The sequence below is a fragment of the Sus scrofa genome, chromosome 13 (genome assembly GCF_054392235.1).
Source record: "Sus scrofa isolate SSC_HxYL_T2T_F1_AM1 chromosome 13, Sscrofa_HxYL_maternal_Yorkshire_Landrace_v2.0, whole genome shotgun sequence".
In the NCBI taxonomy this organism is placed as follows: domain Eukaryota; kingdom Metazoa; phylum Chordata; class Mammalia; order Artiodactyla; family Suidae; genus Sus; species Sus scrofa.
Window position 1 is genome coordinate 149,004,761 of NC_139395.1, and position 16,379 is coordinate 149,021,139.

The window sequence follows — 16,379 nt, forward strand, 5'->3', positions numbered from 1 at the left end:
AGCCATGGATTTCATTCATGATTTTCCTCTGGTGGCTGAAGGGCTTGGCACAGCGGGTAGAAGAGCGGAGGTGAGCTGGATTCAGCCCTGCATCAGCTCTCAGTTACTGCATATTGGAAAGCTCGGTTGCTCCAGCCCAGACCTGGATCCTTGCTTCCTCCTCCATCTCACTTTCTTCCACTCCCCCCATCACAAGCCAAGGCCTGGCCCTCTGAGGAGGATGATAAAGACACCCCCATATGGAGTTTTCCCAACCATCTCCCAGTAACCCCTCCTGGCTTGCTGGTCTCTGCCCATCAGTTTCAAGAGGATAAATTTTTTTTTTTTTTTGGCTTTTTAGGGCCTCACCTGTGGGATATGGAGGTTCCCAGGCTAGGGGTCAAATCAGAGCTGCAGCTGCTGGCCTACGCCACAGCCAGAGCAATGTAGGGTCTGAGCCGAGTCTGTGACCTACACCACAGCTCATGGCAATGCTGGATCCTTAACCCACTGAGTGAGGGATCAAACCTGCAACCTCATGGATCCTAGTGGGGTTCGGTAGCCACTGAGCCACAAAGGAAACTCCTCAGGAGGATAAACATTCAGTGCTTTTTCTTGTCTAGAGTGTTCCCTGGAGGAGGGATTAAATCATTTCAGCTCCTTTTTCAGGAGCTACCTCACCTTTAGATCCAGGGTACCCGACATCTGTTACACCTTCTCTGGTCTTTCCTGGTCCCCAGTTGGAGCCTTCTGATTGTGCCTCATATTCCCTCAGTCCCACTCTGTCTGTTTGTTCCCAGAAACCTGATCAGTTTCCACCTCATCCCTCTCTCTCAGCAGGCAGAACTTTACATACATCTGGTAAAACAACGCCAGCAACAACTGGTCCATATCTCCTATGTCTAGGGAACCTCAATTCCAACTCTATGCAGAAACTGGGTAGTTGCTTCTTGGTACAAATACCAAATCCATGAAGAGAGAATCTGATTGGTCCAGCCTATGTTAATTGCCCATCCCTGGTCCAATCAAGTGTAGCCATAGTGTAGAAATGGAGATCACATGATACAAACATGGGTGCTCAGGCTCAGTCTTGTAGGTGAGTAAGTGGTGTTGGAGAAAGTTTGCAGAGAAACGTGATTTCTGATCCACATACTCCAAACTGTCTGCTTTATGTAGAGAATGACTTCTACCAGCAGGTGATGCTCCTCCCAATATATACGAAGCTGTGGTTTTATCCTCAAATGCACCAAAGTGTAATCAAGTCTCCATGTAAAATACATTCACTTAATCTCAGCATTCGTTTACCAAGAATTATCAAGCACATAATCCAAATGGGCTCACTGGTGATTTCTACCAAATATTTCAGGAAGAAATTCTACCAACTCTCTTTCTAAAGACTGAAATATAGGGAAACTTCCTCAGTCTGTAAGACCAGCATTTTCCTAGTACTAAAACTAGAAAAAGACATCACAAGAAGGTAAAACTATACACCAATCTCTCATGAACATAGATGCAAAAATCCTCAACAAAATATTAGCAAATCGAATCAAACAATAAATAATACACCATGACCAAGTGGCATTTATCTCAGGGATTCAGGGCTGGTTCAACATTTTATTTTTTTTATTTATTTATTTTTTTAATATTTTATTTTTTTTGTCTTTTTGCATTTTCTAGGGCTGCTCCCGTGGCATATGGAGGTTCCCAGGCTAGGGATCCAATTGAAGCTTTTGCTGCCAGCCTACACCACAGCCACAGCAACATGGGGTCCGAGCTGCGTCTGCGACCTACACCACAGGTCACGGCAATGCCAGATCCTTAACCCACTAAGCAAGGCCAGGGATTGAACCGGCAACCTCATGGCTCCCAGTCAGATTCGTTAACCACTGCGCCACGACAGGAACTCCTGGTTCAACATTTTAAAATAAACTAATGTAATCTATCACATCCACAGACTAAAGAGGAAATCACATGATCATATCCATAGATGCAGAAAAAGCATTTGACAAAATTAAACACCCCTTTATGATCGAAACTCTCAGCAGATTAGAAATAGAGGGGAACTTTAGCTTGGTAAAACACATACAATCTTCAAAAAATCCTACAGCTAACATCATACTCAATGGTGAGAAACTCAAAGCTTTTCAGCTAAGATCAGGAGTAAGGCAATGCTGTCCCCTCTTACCATTGCTTTTCAACATTGTACTGGAAGTTCTAACTAGTTCAATGACAAATATATATATATATTTAAGTACACAGATTGGAAAGAAAGAAATAAAACCGTCCTTGTTTATAGATGACATGATTACTTATGTAGAAAATCTGTAAGAATTGATTAAAAAAATACTCTTGGAATCTTTAAGTAACTATAGCAAGTTGTAGGATACAAGGTTAATGTTACAAAAGTAAATTACATTCCTCTATACCAGTAATGAACAAATAGAATTTAAAATTAAAAACATATCACCATTGGAGTTCCCATCGTGGCTCAGCAGTTAACAAACCCAATTAGCATCCATGAGGATGCAAGTTCTATCCCTGGCCTCGCTCAGTGGGTTAAGGATCCGATGTTGCCATGATCCCTACCTTGGGAACCTCGATATGCCACAGGCGCAGCCCTAAAAAAAGAAAAAAAAGTATAGTTGTCAGATTTAGCAATAAAAATACAGGAATTCCAGTTAAATTTGAACTTCAGATAAAGCACAAATAATTTTTTAGCATAAGCATGTCCCATTAAATATATGGGACATTGATGTATTTTAAAAAGCATTCATTGTTTATCTATTTGTTCTAATTTAACTGGGTGTCCTGTTTCTTATCTGGCAACCTGGTCAAAATGGCTGAGGTGCTGGGTGTGCAGAGAGAGGGTGTCATGAGGAAGGAAGACGGTGTCTGAGGGTGACATCCTCCTCCGGCTGGAAAGGAAAGCTGCCTTCTGAATAGTGCAGTTAGATCAAGGATTTTCATCAGCTCCCTGGCTCTGTATGGTTTGGATTCTTTTACTTATGCCCCTGGAATAAAGAACTGAAGGGCTCCTCTTCGGGGTTCCAGGCATGTGTTTGCTTGGCAGAGACGGGGAGCTGATGAAAATCCTTTATCTAACTGCAAGGTTGGTGGCAAGCAGCTGAGACACTTCAGTGGGCACCAGGGGACAAAAGGAGCTGTCTGGGGAGATGCTTGGCCAGAGACACAGATTCCCCTGCCCAGCATTCCCTGCCCCAAAGGAACCCTCCAAAAACATCCTCTGGGCCTGAGAAAAGAAGCTTTTAGTGACCAGGATGATGCATGATGGATCACTGGATGATGCACCAATGCACTTATTTATCGATACAAAAAAAGTACCCCCTCATTTGAATGGGGCTAGTTACCATTCACCGCTTTCCACTAACTGGTGGCCAGGCTCCCTCCCAAGGAAGAAGGAGGGACGGGCTGTGGCAGAAGCTTCAGGTGAAGTCTTTTGTCAGAAAAATTCCACCTCACATTGTCCTCATCAGGGTCTTGCATTTTTGCCTTTGGAGTCTGTGCTGAGTTACAGGTGACCTTAGACAGGCTCTCTTGTTTAGGTCCACACCCCACTTTGTCTTTATGAAATATGTGGCTTTTTACTTCATATATACACACCTTGGAATCTGAGATAACTAGAGAATTTTTTCCAGGCACTTCTGGCTCTTAACTGCTTTGGTAATATTACTTCCACTAACTTTGGTCGTCTCCAGTAATTCTCTCTCTCTCACCTTCTCTCTCTCTTTCTCTCTCTCTCTCTCACACACACACACACACACACACAGAAGCATAATTAAACACTTTCCTTCCTAATGCCATATTTTATAAATTTTTGCTTCCAACAATAATAGTAATCAGCACTGTATGAACATGTGTGTCCTTATATGTATGTAAGGACACTTTATTAGGCATCACTTTGAATAGGAGCAAAACGAGAAAAGAAAAACTATTTAAAAATTGGATTTATAAACAGTGGTGTTATATAAACTGCTGTCTATTTCTACCTAATTATAGTGCAGCTTAATAATATCATCAAATTTATATTCTGTTACTTCCATACTGAATGTCATTTTCCTACCTTTTAGAGCCCAGCCCCCATATTTCATGGTCATCTGCTCATGTGGCCCATTATCTAAGTCATTCAGCAAAGATTTGAGCGCCCTCTATGCTAGGTTCTGTGGCTATAGAGATGAATAATACATGGTGCTTGTCTTGAAGCACATATGATTTAACAAATATGTAAATAGGAGTTCCTGTCTTGGCACAGCAGAAACAAATATGACTAGGAACCATGAGGTTGCGGGTTCAATCCCTGGCCTTGCTCAGTGGGTTAAGGATCCGGTGTTGCCATGAGCTGTGGTGTAGGTCATAGACAAGGCTTGGGTCTGGCATTTCTGTGGCTCTGGCATAGGCCATCAGCTATAGCTCCGATTAGACCCCTAGCCTGGGAACCTCCATATGCCATGGGTGTGGCCCTAAAAAGACCCTCCCAAAAATTTTAATAAATAAATCACGACATAGTATGTTAAGTATTAAGACAGAAATGTAAAGACATTAGGAAACTAGCACCTCTTTAGGGAATTTGGAGAAAGCCACCATAAGGAGGTACTAGATGAACTGGGCTTCTAAGCACGAGTAGAAGCCTCCCCCTACTAACTTTACTCTCTGTGGGAAGAGACATCTTTGGATCCCCCAAGGCACACAAAATATCTTTCTTCCGTTGTAGGTGCTAAGCAAATATGCCGGGATGAATGTTTGATTTATTTTTGTCCAACTTACTTTATAAAACTTATTCTGCCCCACTATGAAAGAGGAAGGGGGTCAATTGAATACATATGGTCCCCTTATTCAGAGCAATATTCAAGTTGCCTTGTTTCTTTTTACTTAACAAGTACTTCCTGAGCACCTTTCATATGCCAAGCACTGTCTTAGACACTAGGGATACTGCACTGTGCAAACTCGTTCATTCTAATTGAGGGAAACATAATATACAAGACAAATAAATAAAATATATATTATGCTAGGTTGTGATCAGTGTTATGAAGAATATCAAAGCAGAGGAGAGGTGTTGCATAGATCCACTGAAAGCAGTGGAGGAGTTGGCCAAGTGGATATCTGGAGGAGATGCATTCTAAGTAGACTGAGCAATGCATGCAAAGGTCCTAAGGCAGAAGCATGCATTCAAGGCCTGACACATTCAAGGAACAAGAAGCAAGGAAGTCAGTGTGGCTCAGGTGCAGTGAGCAAGTTCAAGAGGCCAGCAGAGGGGTGCAGATCGTGTACGGTTTTACTGGCCATTGTGAGAACATGGCTTTTTTCCTGTATGAAATGGGAGGGTTTGAAGCAAGAGTGGCACAGTCTGCCTTACATTATAAAAAGATAGTTCCAGCTGATGTACTGAGTCTACACTGGGGGTTGAGGGGTAAGGTGGAAACAGAGACCTGCTGGGAGGATACTAGCCATTCAGGTGAGAGATGATGGCAGCTTGGACTAGGGTGAGAGCCGTGGAGATGGTGAGGAGGGGTCACATGCTGGGCCTACTTTGATGACAGAGCCAACTGAATTTCTTCGTGAACGGGACAAAAATGTGAAAGAAATAGAGAAATAAGAAATAGTTCTGGGCCACTTTGCTGTACAGCAGAAACTGACACAACACTGTAGATCAACTATGCTTAACTTTAAAAAATTTTTTTGAAAAGGAAAATGAGTTCCCACTGTGGCGCAATGGAATCCAAAGGGTCTCTGCAGTTCCAGAACACAGGTTCCATTCCCGGCCTGGCATGGTGGGTTAAAGGATCCAGCGTTGCCATATCTGTGGCATAGGTCACAACTTTGGCTCAGATCTGGTCCCTGGCCTGAGAACACCATCTGTCACAGGACAGCCAAAAAAAAAAGGGGGGGAAAAGAAAAGAAAAGAAAGAAAGAAATTGTTCTAAGGATTTGGGCTTAAACAACTCAAGAATGCAACTGACACTAAGTGGGATGAGGAAGGTACAGGCAGAGCAGGTTTAGGAGAAAGATTAATACTTTTATCTTGGAAATGTTGAATGTAAGGTAACTTTTGGTGGCAATCCACAAAGAATCATCCACATGGAGAGGGTGAACATATATATTAACAGTAGTTGTGTTAGATACAACAATAGAAAAAATAAGCCACATTTAATTTTTTAAAATAACATGACTTTCGAGCTGCAGGGGAGGAATAATTGAGTATTGTTTGTGTTGAGAATTTGAAGTTCAAGTCAATTCAGCAGGCACTCTCTGTGATCCTACTTCAGGCCAGATGCTCTGAGAGGTTCAGGGGATACCGAGATAAGCATGTGCAATTCCTGCTCTGAAGGAGCTCATGTTTCAGCAGGCTCCTAGGCCAGCCACACTAAGTGCTATAATCAGGGTCCAAACCAAGAACCAGAGGAGCATAAAGGTGGAAGGCAGCAGTGAGGGTGCACAAAATCCCTCCCTGCATCATAAGAATGTGTCCCTGGGCAACACTGAGTATGTTAAGGTAGGATGGAAGCACACAGTACGTGAGGATGGGTGATCAGGTCACAATTTACTGAAACACAACACACATGCCAGGGGAAGTCCAAGGACATCCTGGGACAGGGAAGACACCCCCACCCCCTTACACGTACACCCAGGCATATGTGAGCCAGGGTCCCACTGCCATGTCTGGGTAAGGCCTTAGGTCTGCTGATGTACGTGGGAACCTTCCAGGTACATCTCAGTGTAGTATCATGGTTCCAGTCCTGGTGAGGTTCAGGTCACAGGCAGCGATGCCCCCTTCTGCACACGGCTGTGCCTGGTCGCAGCTGATGTTCTTCAGCCCCTCCTGACGCGCAGCAGGGAGACTTGGATGGGAGGCGTAAGCACCTGCAGTTCACGGTGGAACTGGTCGGCAAAAGGAGCAGGTGGCACTTCCAGCCCATGTGGCCCCTGAACTCACCACAGGTCAAGGACCAGAAGGGACAGCAGGGGAGGAGGCCAGCAACACTTCCTGTGCCTCTTCCAGGCTAGCCATGGGCTTAGTCCTTCATGCCATTTAAACCCCACAGTAACCTTAGAGCAAGTAGTATCTGCCTTCTTTTACAAGGAAGAAAAGTAACACAGAGTAACTTACCAAAGGTCATGCAGTTAGGGACTGGGATTCACATGCAGATCCACCTGGCTCCAAAGCTTGTTGTTCGTCTGAGCCCTGAGCTCTATGCCAGGGGCCAGCTCCCAACAAGAACTGAGACCAGCACCTGCATGGTCTGGTTCCTGTACCTCTGATCTGCTCTTATCTCCCTGGCTTCTCTCTGACCCCTGAAATAGTTTCCAGTTTGGGGGCCTATATCTGGCATGGCCCTAGCTTCCCTCTTCAACCAGGATTCACACTTGCCTCTTGGATTATCACGTGCAACAGGAATTTGTCTTTATTTAGCTGTCCCACTTCAAAACCCCATGCCATGTTCCGGGAATACCTCATTATGTGAGTCCTGATAGGCTCTCCTTCCACTAAGAGAAATTTCAGGTATTCCTCTTCCCAGCAGCCCCTGGCAGCAAGATCTGGACACAGAGCTAGGCTGAGCTAATTCATTCTAATCTTCCAAGGACTCATACCATTCCCCAAAACCCTCACCCCAGAATTCTGCCACTGGAAACTTTGTCCAGTGATCTGGGGTTTTAGGAGAATTTCCCCAACTTATTTACAAATATAATCTTGTGTGTGTGTGTGTGTGTGTGTGTGTGTGTGTGTGTGTGTGTGTCTTTTTGCCTTTCCTAGTGCCGCTCCTACTGCATGTGGAGGTTCCCAGGCTAGGGGTCTAATTGGAGCTGTAGTCGCCGGCCTACGCCACCGCCACAGCCACAGCCACAGCCACAGCCACATGGGATCCTAGCTGCTTCTGCAACCTATATCACAGCTCAAGGCAACACTGGATCCTTAAACCCACTGAGCAAGGCCAGGGATCGAACCCGCAACTTCATGGTTCCTAGTCGGATTCGTTAACCACTGAGCCATGACAGAAACTCCTACAAATATAAGCTTGATTCCCATCTAGCACATACATCAGTGGTGGTGGGGGGGGGCGGTTCTGTCTAGTATCCCTATTTCCTTTGGGGTCTCTCCTTCCCAGTCTGTGTGATTCATGTCAGGCTGTCAGTCGAGGTGGCCCTTTCAGGTCAATGAGATCAGTCTTTCCCTAGTACCATATGCAGATCTTGGGAGAAGGAAGTACCTTGTGAATCTAGGGCTGTTTCAGCCACCCTTCCTTACATATGAAGAGACTCTGAGGAATGAAGGGAGCAGAGCTAAGAGGGGGAGAAAGAGAAAATCCTGGTGACCCTGTTTGAGCTTCTGTATCCAGCCATAACTGAAGCTAGAGAGCCACTTCTAGGTTTCTCAGGCAATGTCTTACCTTTTCTGTGTAAGCTACAATGAGTTAGGTTGCTGCCACTTGCAACCAAAAGTCCTGCCTATCTGCCCATTAATATCATTGGCCTTCACCCAGGAACCAGAAGGCCTGATCTTCCTAGGGCCTGAGGGAAAAAAGTGAGCAAAGACATTTTTCCTTTTTAGGGCCGAACCTGTGGCACATGGGAGCTCCCAGACTAGGGGTCGAATCAGAGCTGCAGCTAATGGCCTACACCATAGCCACAGCAACACCAGATCCAAGCTGCACCTGTGACCTATGCTGCAGCTCACAGCATCGCCAGAGCCTTAACCTGCTGAGCGAGGCCAGGTCATAAACATGCATTGTCATGGATACTAGTCAGTTTCTTAACCCACCGAGTCACAACAGGAACTCCAGGAAAGAGTTTTTTTATATAGCAGAGAAGGGGAATTCAGAACTCAGGAAAAACAGAAAGAAGTAAAGCCAAGCACAGATCCTTAGATTTCACTCCTAATGCTGCATAAGACCAGACCCTCCCAAGTGTAGCAGATGTTCTTCTATATCCTGCAGATCTTCCCCAGAGTCCCTGAGAACCTCTCCCTCTTCTCTGCTCCCTGGCACAAAAAGAGCCCACTCACCTGCTGCATCAGCCTCTCTGTCACTGTGGGGTCAGTGAGGTCTTCTGGGGAGACCACACTCAGCCTCAGGAGGAGGAAGCCTCCATTCCTGCCTGCAAGATGAGAACAGTAGGGAGATGAAAATATGGGAATCAAGACGTGAATAATGCTGCCCAGCCTCTGTCCCCACTCTGCATGTATGTGGCCACGCTCGTGTGTAAATGTGTCTGTGTTCACACAGGATCTTGCATGTACTCAATGCAAAGAGAAAGAGGATCCCTTCTCTCCAATAATTGGGCCCATGGCAGTGTCTTCCCAACAAGAGTGAAGGAAATGATGGCCAAAGGCCCTGTCCACATTTGGAGAAGTCAAAAGAGCAACATGAGGAAGGAGAAACGAAAGTGGATCTAAAATGTGCTCAAGGTCTGGAGGCCCTGGATGGGGCTGTTGGGAAAGGGGCCAGCCCAGGAGAATGTTGCAGAGAGGCTGCCTCTCTGAGGGGATGCGCTCAGCCAGTTCTCCCAGCTCTAAGTTGGTGGAGGTCTTCCAGTCCAGCCTTCCCCACTTAGAAGATTAGTAGGCAACTTCTGTCTTTTCTTGAGCCTTAACCTGCCTGCTTTTACCTGCCACCCTGTAGTTGTTTCTTCCTATCAGAATACCATTAGCACTGATCCAGCAAGCGCACTTCTAGAAGTTTATCCTACAGAAAATAACACGATGTGAAAAGTATACTATTGACTGCAGCACTGTTTGTCATAATAAAATACTGGAAACAACTTAAATGTCCATCCATAAAAGACTGGTTTAATTTATTAGGGTAAAACAAAATGGAATCCTGATAAGTTGCTTAAAAAAAAAAAAAAAAAAAAAAAAAAGCCTGTCTCAGAGATCTGTTTATCACACACTCCCCTTGCATGAAAGATATTATCTAGGAGTTCCTATTGTGGCTCCCCAGGTTAAGAATCTGAGTGGTATCCATGAGAGTACCGGTTCAATCCCTGGTCTCACTCATTGGGTTAAGGATCCGGCATTGCCATGAGCTGTGGTGTAGGTCTAAGAAATGGCTTGGATCCTGTGTTGCTGTGGCTGTGGCTTAGGACGACAGCTACAGCTCCGATTAGACTCCTAGCCTGGGAACCTCCATATGCCTCGGGTGCAGCCCTAGGAAAAAAAAAGTATATATATAGATAGATAGATACTGATATCGATATCATATAGATATAGGTCATATTTTTCATCTTCCTTTTTATGCTTCCAGATCCATATTTCATGTCCAGAAGAGGGTTCACAAGAAAGTGATACCATCAATTATGTGTATAAGGAAGATATATTAATAAATTGAGATTTTTAAAATGAAATGAAAGCTCAATGGGAGACTGTGAGTTTCAGAATCAGACTTTCATTTGGAATCCACTGCTACTTTTTTTTTTAACCTTCTTTAAATCTGTTTTCTCCCCTGTCAAGTGGGGTAATAACACAACATTTCATAAGGTGGTTTTGAAGGTTTAGTTAGAGGAGATAATGCATGCAAAGCTCATGGTATACTGCCTGGCAGCCGAGAGAATATTCAGCTAGTACCAGTGCTTACTGATTGTGAAATATTTTTATATCACCTCTGCCTGTAATACAAAAGATACTCAGTAAGGTGGTTATGATGAATATTTTTATTTCACCTCTGCAGAAAGGCAGGGCAAGTTGAAAAAACTATAGGAATGAGCATGAGGAAAGAGGGATGGCAAGTGGAGGTGGAGGCTACAGCCTGGCCAGGAGCTGGGCTGATCAAGCAGCTTCTGACAAGGGGCTTCTTCCCTGAGAATGTCTATTGTCTCAGAGATACAGCTTTAAATTCCCAAACATTTGCCCAATTTATTTATTTGTTTTAATTCAGCATTTGTAGCTCTAATTCCAGAAAGCACACATAGCAAGCTCTACTTTCATGGCGTCCCAGCTGCTCAGAGGGCAGCAACTTGGGCCAGATGCCAATGGTGTCTTCTATGTGGCTCTGGCTAAATCAGGAGCTTCCAGGTGTTCCCATTGTGGTGTATCAGAAAGGAATCTGACTAGGAACCATGACGTTGTGGGTTCAATCCCTGGCCTCGCTCAGTGAGTTAAGGATCTGGCGTTGCCGTGAGCTGTGGTGTAGGTAGCAGACGCAGCTGTAGATGCAGTTCAGATCTGGCGTGGCTATGGCTGTGGCGGAGGCCATCAGCTACAGCTCTAATTGACCCATAGCCTGGGAACCTCCACATATCACATGTGCAGCCCTAAAAACTAAAACCAAAAACAAACAAACAAAAAAACAGGAGCTTGCAGAGCAGGAGGACTGACTTTTAAATAAAATGTGGGGCCTTGACCGGCACACAGTAGTTACATAACAGTTAACTTCATAGAAGGGTAGAGCTGGAAAGGACTTCATTGCAACCCCCTTCAGTACTGGTGGAGAAACTGGGTCCAGAGAAGGTGAGGGACTTGTCCCAGGTCGCTCAGGTTGTTAAGGACAGAGACAAGATCTCAAACCATTTCTCCATACTCCCAGCACTGAACTTTTTCCATATGCTACCTTAACTTGCTTGTTACTGATTCTGGCAAGAACCACTAGAAGATCATGGAGAGGTGACCTCAGAGAAGGACTCAGAGTAGGCCCCAGATCCCACTTTTCTCCCTACTCTTAAAACATGCAGATATCCTGTAGACTCCAACCTCCAAATCCCCAAAGATCACACAAGAGGGAGCCACTTACCTGCAGTAACATCTGTCCATCTTGGAACAGTGGTAGGGGTGGCTCTTGAGGGCTTCCCCGCAGCTGTGCTGGCCATCTTAGAGGTCTTTGCTGAGGCTGTGGTCTTGGCTAAAGTGGTGTTTATTACTTGACTACTGCTGGCCGTCGTCAGATGGGCAGAAGGAAGCGGGTTCCTGCTAAGGGGAACAGGCCCACTGAATGTGCTGCCTGTGGTAGAAGTCTCTGAGGGGGTGAAGTTCATGATGGTGGCTACTTCAGAGAGGCTGTAGACCATGGCCGAGAACCCAGCAGGGGAGGTCGCTTTGCCTACTGTTGACCAAGCTTCTGTGGATGTTGTAACTGCCTCTGAGACCTTGGTGTGGCTTGTTCCAACAGAGAGGGTTGAGTTTCCTTCCAAGAAGTTAGTGCTGACTGTCATCAACTTTCCACTGGGAGGGGTGGCCTTGGCTGCTGTTGTTTCAGTCTCAGTGGTGCTACTGATGGTGAGTGTGCTATCAGGTGTGGTTGATACTGTGGCACTGGCTGTTGACAAGATCTCAGCAGGGGCTGAGTGAAGTGTGGTCCTGGTGAAGTGTGATGTGTCTTCATTGGAGTCAGGCAAAGCTGATGTTTCAGGAGCAGACAGGGCCTTTCCTCCTGTGGGGCTGTGATTTATGTCTGAGGTCCCAGGGATGGTGGCAGTTGCTTCTATTTCTATAAAACTGCAGTTGATCACTTTGAGGATGGTGATGTTGGAGGGAACCAAGGCTTTAGCCAGAGCAGTAATGTTGGGTAACAGGGCTTGTGGGGCAATGGCTGGAACTGAGTTGTCAGAGGAGGTGCTGCTCTCCGAGGACAAGGCCTTAGCTTCTGCAGAGTAAGCCAATGTCAAGTAGTCAACCATGATCGTCTTTGCTTCTTCAGAGCTGTCAAAAGTGCAAAGGGTGTCAAAGACGGCTTTCAAGAGATCTTTACCTGTAACAGTCTCAACTGTGGTCATTTCACTTCCCATGGGGCGGCTACGGGTGGCTGGTGTCTCCAGAGGCATGGTCACAACCATGGACTTGGAAGGCGTTGTTTTCACGAGGGCCCTGGTCTTTGCTGCAGGAAAAATGGTCTTGGTTTCCCGGGTCTCTGCTTCTGAAATGGTGCCACCTGGGATGAAAGCTCTATCAGAGGTCTGGGTGCCCAGGGTTTGAGTTTCCAAAGGGATATGGCTTGGCACAGAGATTTCAGTGAGGTCAGTGGTCCAAAAGAGTCCCTCTGAGGTTGTCCCAGCCGCTGGAGTCACAGCAGACATATCTGCGTGGCCTGATCCATTGGTGCTGGGGCCTGTGTTGGGTAAGACCAGCTTCATGAGCTATGAGTCCCAGGGCACTGACTTAACACATGCTCTTGTGTTTATGCCCTGGGCACTCTGGGAGGAAGAATGAGCTTTTACCCTCTTTTTAATCTCTCTGTGCAAGGAAGAAGGAGGTAATGTCGGGAGATCCGGTCCCACATGGCAGCCATGGAACTGGGATCACCCTGACTGATGTCCTCTGACGGCCCACTTGAGGCAAGCAAGCCCCAGAATCTAGCTGATTATTGGTCTGAAACCATCAGAGAGAATGTGTGGGGCCAGGATCCAGGAGGCACAAAGAAGGCAGAAAGAGGAGGAGCAAAGAAGGCAGAAGTCCAAGTGAGCCAAGAACTCTGGAGCAGGTACTACGAGGCTCAGAAGTTTTGGAAAGAATCCTTATCACTTTCCTATCAATTCTTTTCTCATCTAGCAAATGCTTCCCCAGGGAAATAGAAATCCTTCAAATACAAGAAACATCTGTGGTTTTATGTTTAGAGGTAGCTGGGCAGGGGGGTGGAGGTAGGGAAAGGAACCTCCTAAACAGTGTGGATAGTGGCTGCTGCCAAAGAGAGGGGAGTGGGTAGAGTCCCCAGAGCTCTAGCAAAGGAAAAGGGCAAGCTTCCCTCTCTACTCAAGCCTCTCCTGAACATGGGCCTGAGATGAGGGATGGAACCCAAGAACTAGAGAAACCATGTACCAGGCATCTTCTACAGGTAACAGGGAGCCAGGTAAGGCAAAATTACACATTTTAGAGAGAGATGCTGCTAGCATTTCTCTGCTAGCTTCTGCTCACTTGACTGACTCTCTAGGGTTGTGTGAGTGGCGGGCCAGTGGGTACTTGGTGTCCGGGGAGGCTACAGCCCCGGGAATCTTTTATGAACTGACAAGAGTGCCTCTCCTGTCTACCCAGGGGAAGGAGCTCTCTCTGTAAGTGGGCCAAGGTCCCCCCTGGGAGGGTTGCCAGATTTAGCAAATAAAAATACAAGATGCCCAGTTAAATTTTTTTTGTTGTTGTTGTTCTTTTTAGGGCCAAACCCACGGCATTTGAACCCCGGGCTAGGGTTCAAATCAGAGTTACAGCTGCCAGCCTACACCACAGCCACAGCCACAGCAACGAGGGATCTAAGCCATGTCTGCGGCTTACACCATAGCTCATGGCAATGCTGGATCTTCAACCCACCGAGTGAGGCCAGGGATCTAACCTGCATCCTCATGGATACTAGTTGAATTTGAATTTCAGATAAACAAGGGATGATTGTAACGACAATAATGATAATGATGGCAATAATTGAGTGATTGTTTAAATGATAATTTTTAGTAAGTGTTTTTCTCAAGTAATATTTGAGGCGTACTTATATTTTTAAAGCCACATTACCTGAAATTCAAATTTAAATGGATAGCCTTTTTTTTAATCTAGTAACCCTACTCTTGGAAGGAAAAGAACAGAATCTAAGCTCTTCTTTTCAGAGTTCTGATGGTTTAAGATGGGCTTTCTTCAGATCTAGGGGCCCCAAAGTACCCCAGAGTACCCAAGGACACATAGGAGGGCCAGGACCATTTGGTCACCTCTACCCAGGGTGTCAAGAAAGGTTCTCAGTTGGTCCTCCTGTGTCTCCCACTGGATGATGAAGAAGCACTGGCCAGAAAGCAGGAGAGTGGCATCCAGCTCCAAGTCTGTTGCCTACCAGCTCTGGAGTTCCATGACTTGCTGGTTCAAATCTTGACTCTGCTTCCTACCAGCAAGGCCAGTCACTGGACCTCCCCAAGGCTCCATTTCCTCCCCAGTGAAAGAGGGTCACAATACTGGCCTTGCCATGGTGGTGAGGACCAGAGTAAAAGGAGGATGGGGAAGCTGTGAAGTTGCAAAGCACGCAGCGGGTTATGAAGCACCCCTGGCTGACCATGTCCTGCCTGGGAGTCACTTGAGAGCACACAACCCACACAACCTACTTTAACACTGGGTACCCACAGGCAAATAAGATGAGTCGTGGCATTTGCTCTCATTACCTGTTCAGTGCAGTCCACTTGCCCATGCAAATCACGCTTTTACAGGAATATACTTGCTTTTCCCCACTTCAAAGCCCAAAATATTTCTCTGAGCCTCCTCAGTCCCCACAGGAGGAGGCCCACACAGCCTGAAGCCCAAACTGTGGGATCTGACCACTGAGCTCCCCTGACACACTGTCTTCCTTTCTTGGGTGCCCCGTGTTGTCATCTTGCTATGAAACCTCCTCATGCCTCCCAAACCCATAGCCTCTTCATCTCTGGGACTCTCAAAAAACCCCACCTAACAGTCTTACCTTCCAGGCATCTTCTCAAACCACAAGCAAAGCCCACCCTGGTCCCTTTCAGCTCTAGAATGTTGCAGCTCTCCTGACCTACTCCTCCAGTCAAACTGGTAGAGAGGAAATCATATGGACTCTGGACCCCGAATTCAAGTCCCCTCTCTGCTGTTTGCTCTGCTGCTTGCCAACCTTGTGACCTAGACAAGTCTCCCAGCTCCAAGGCTGCATTTTCTCATCTGTAAAATGGAGCCAGGGATACCTATTTCATAGGGTTGTGAATACTACATTAAATTTAATGTCAAAAGTGCTGGTAGATCATGAGTGCACGCAGGAGGCAGTGTTTTCCAGTAGTTAGGCATGTGTGGAATAAAATCCTGCTCTACAGACAAGTTACTTAATCCCAGTTACAAGCCTCAGTCTCCCGACTTTGAAGGCTGGTGGGGAGGGGTGGGGGGAGGAGAGTAAGAATGAAAACTGAATCTCACAGGATTATTGTGAGGATAAAAATATAGTGATGGGAGCATATGGGAAATCTTTGTACCTTCTTCGCAATTGTACTATGAAACTAAAATTGCTCTAAAAAAAGAGTCTCTAGAAAAAATGATTAGGAGTTCCTATCGTGGCTCAGTGAAAACAAATCTGACTAGCATCCATGAGGACACAGTTTCGATTCCTGGCCTGGTTCAGTGGGTTAAGCATCCGGCATTGCCAGGAGCTGTGGTGTAGGTTGCAGATACAGCTCAGATCTGGGTTGCTGTGGCTATGGCGTAGGCCAGTGGCTACAGCTCTGATTTGACCCCTAGCCTGGGAACCTCCATATACTGCAGGAGCAGCTCTAAAAAAAAAAAAAGACAAAATAATTAGGCATGATAATGATGTGTTACTGTAGATTCCTCGATTGTAAAACAGTACCTCTCTGGTGACAGATGTTGATAGTGGAGGAGGCTGTGAGTGGACAGGGGGTAAATAGGAATCTCTGTACTTTCTGCTCAATTTTGCTGTGAACCTAAAACTGCTCTAAAAAAAATGAAATCCATTTTTTTTTTAAGTTACTTCTGT

General features: G+C 45.9%; 1 protein-coding gene across 4 annotated transcripts in view; it reads right to left on the reverse strand.

The window, feature by feature from the left end:
- Window positions 1-16,379, reverse strand: part of MUC20 (mucin 20, cell surface associated) — a 78,642-nt gene that overhangs the window by 61,184 nt on the left and 1,079 nt on the right. For 2 of the 4 annotated variants that reach the window (XM_084986515.1, XM_084986516.1), the window contains exons 2-3: window positions 11,715-13,025; window positions 8,996-9,087 (exon numbers count right to left, since the gene is read on the reverse strand). In XM_084986515.1, the coding sequence (XP_084842641.1) occupies window positions 8,996-9,087; window positions 11,715-13,025 (1,403 nt within the window). 4 annotated transcript variants of the gene reach the window in all.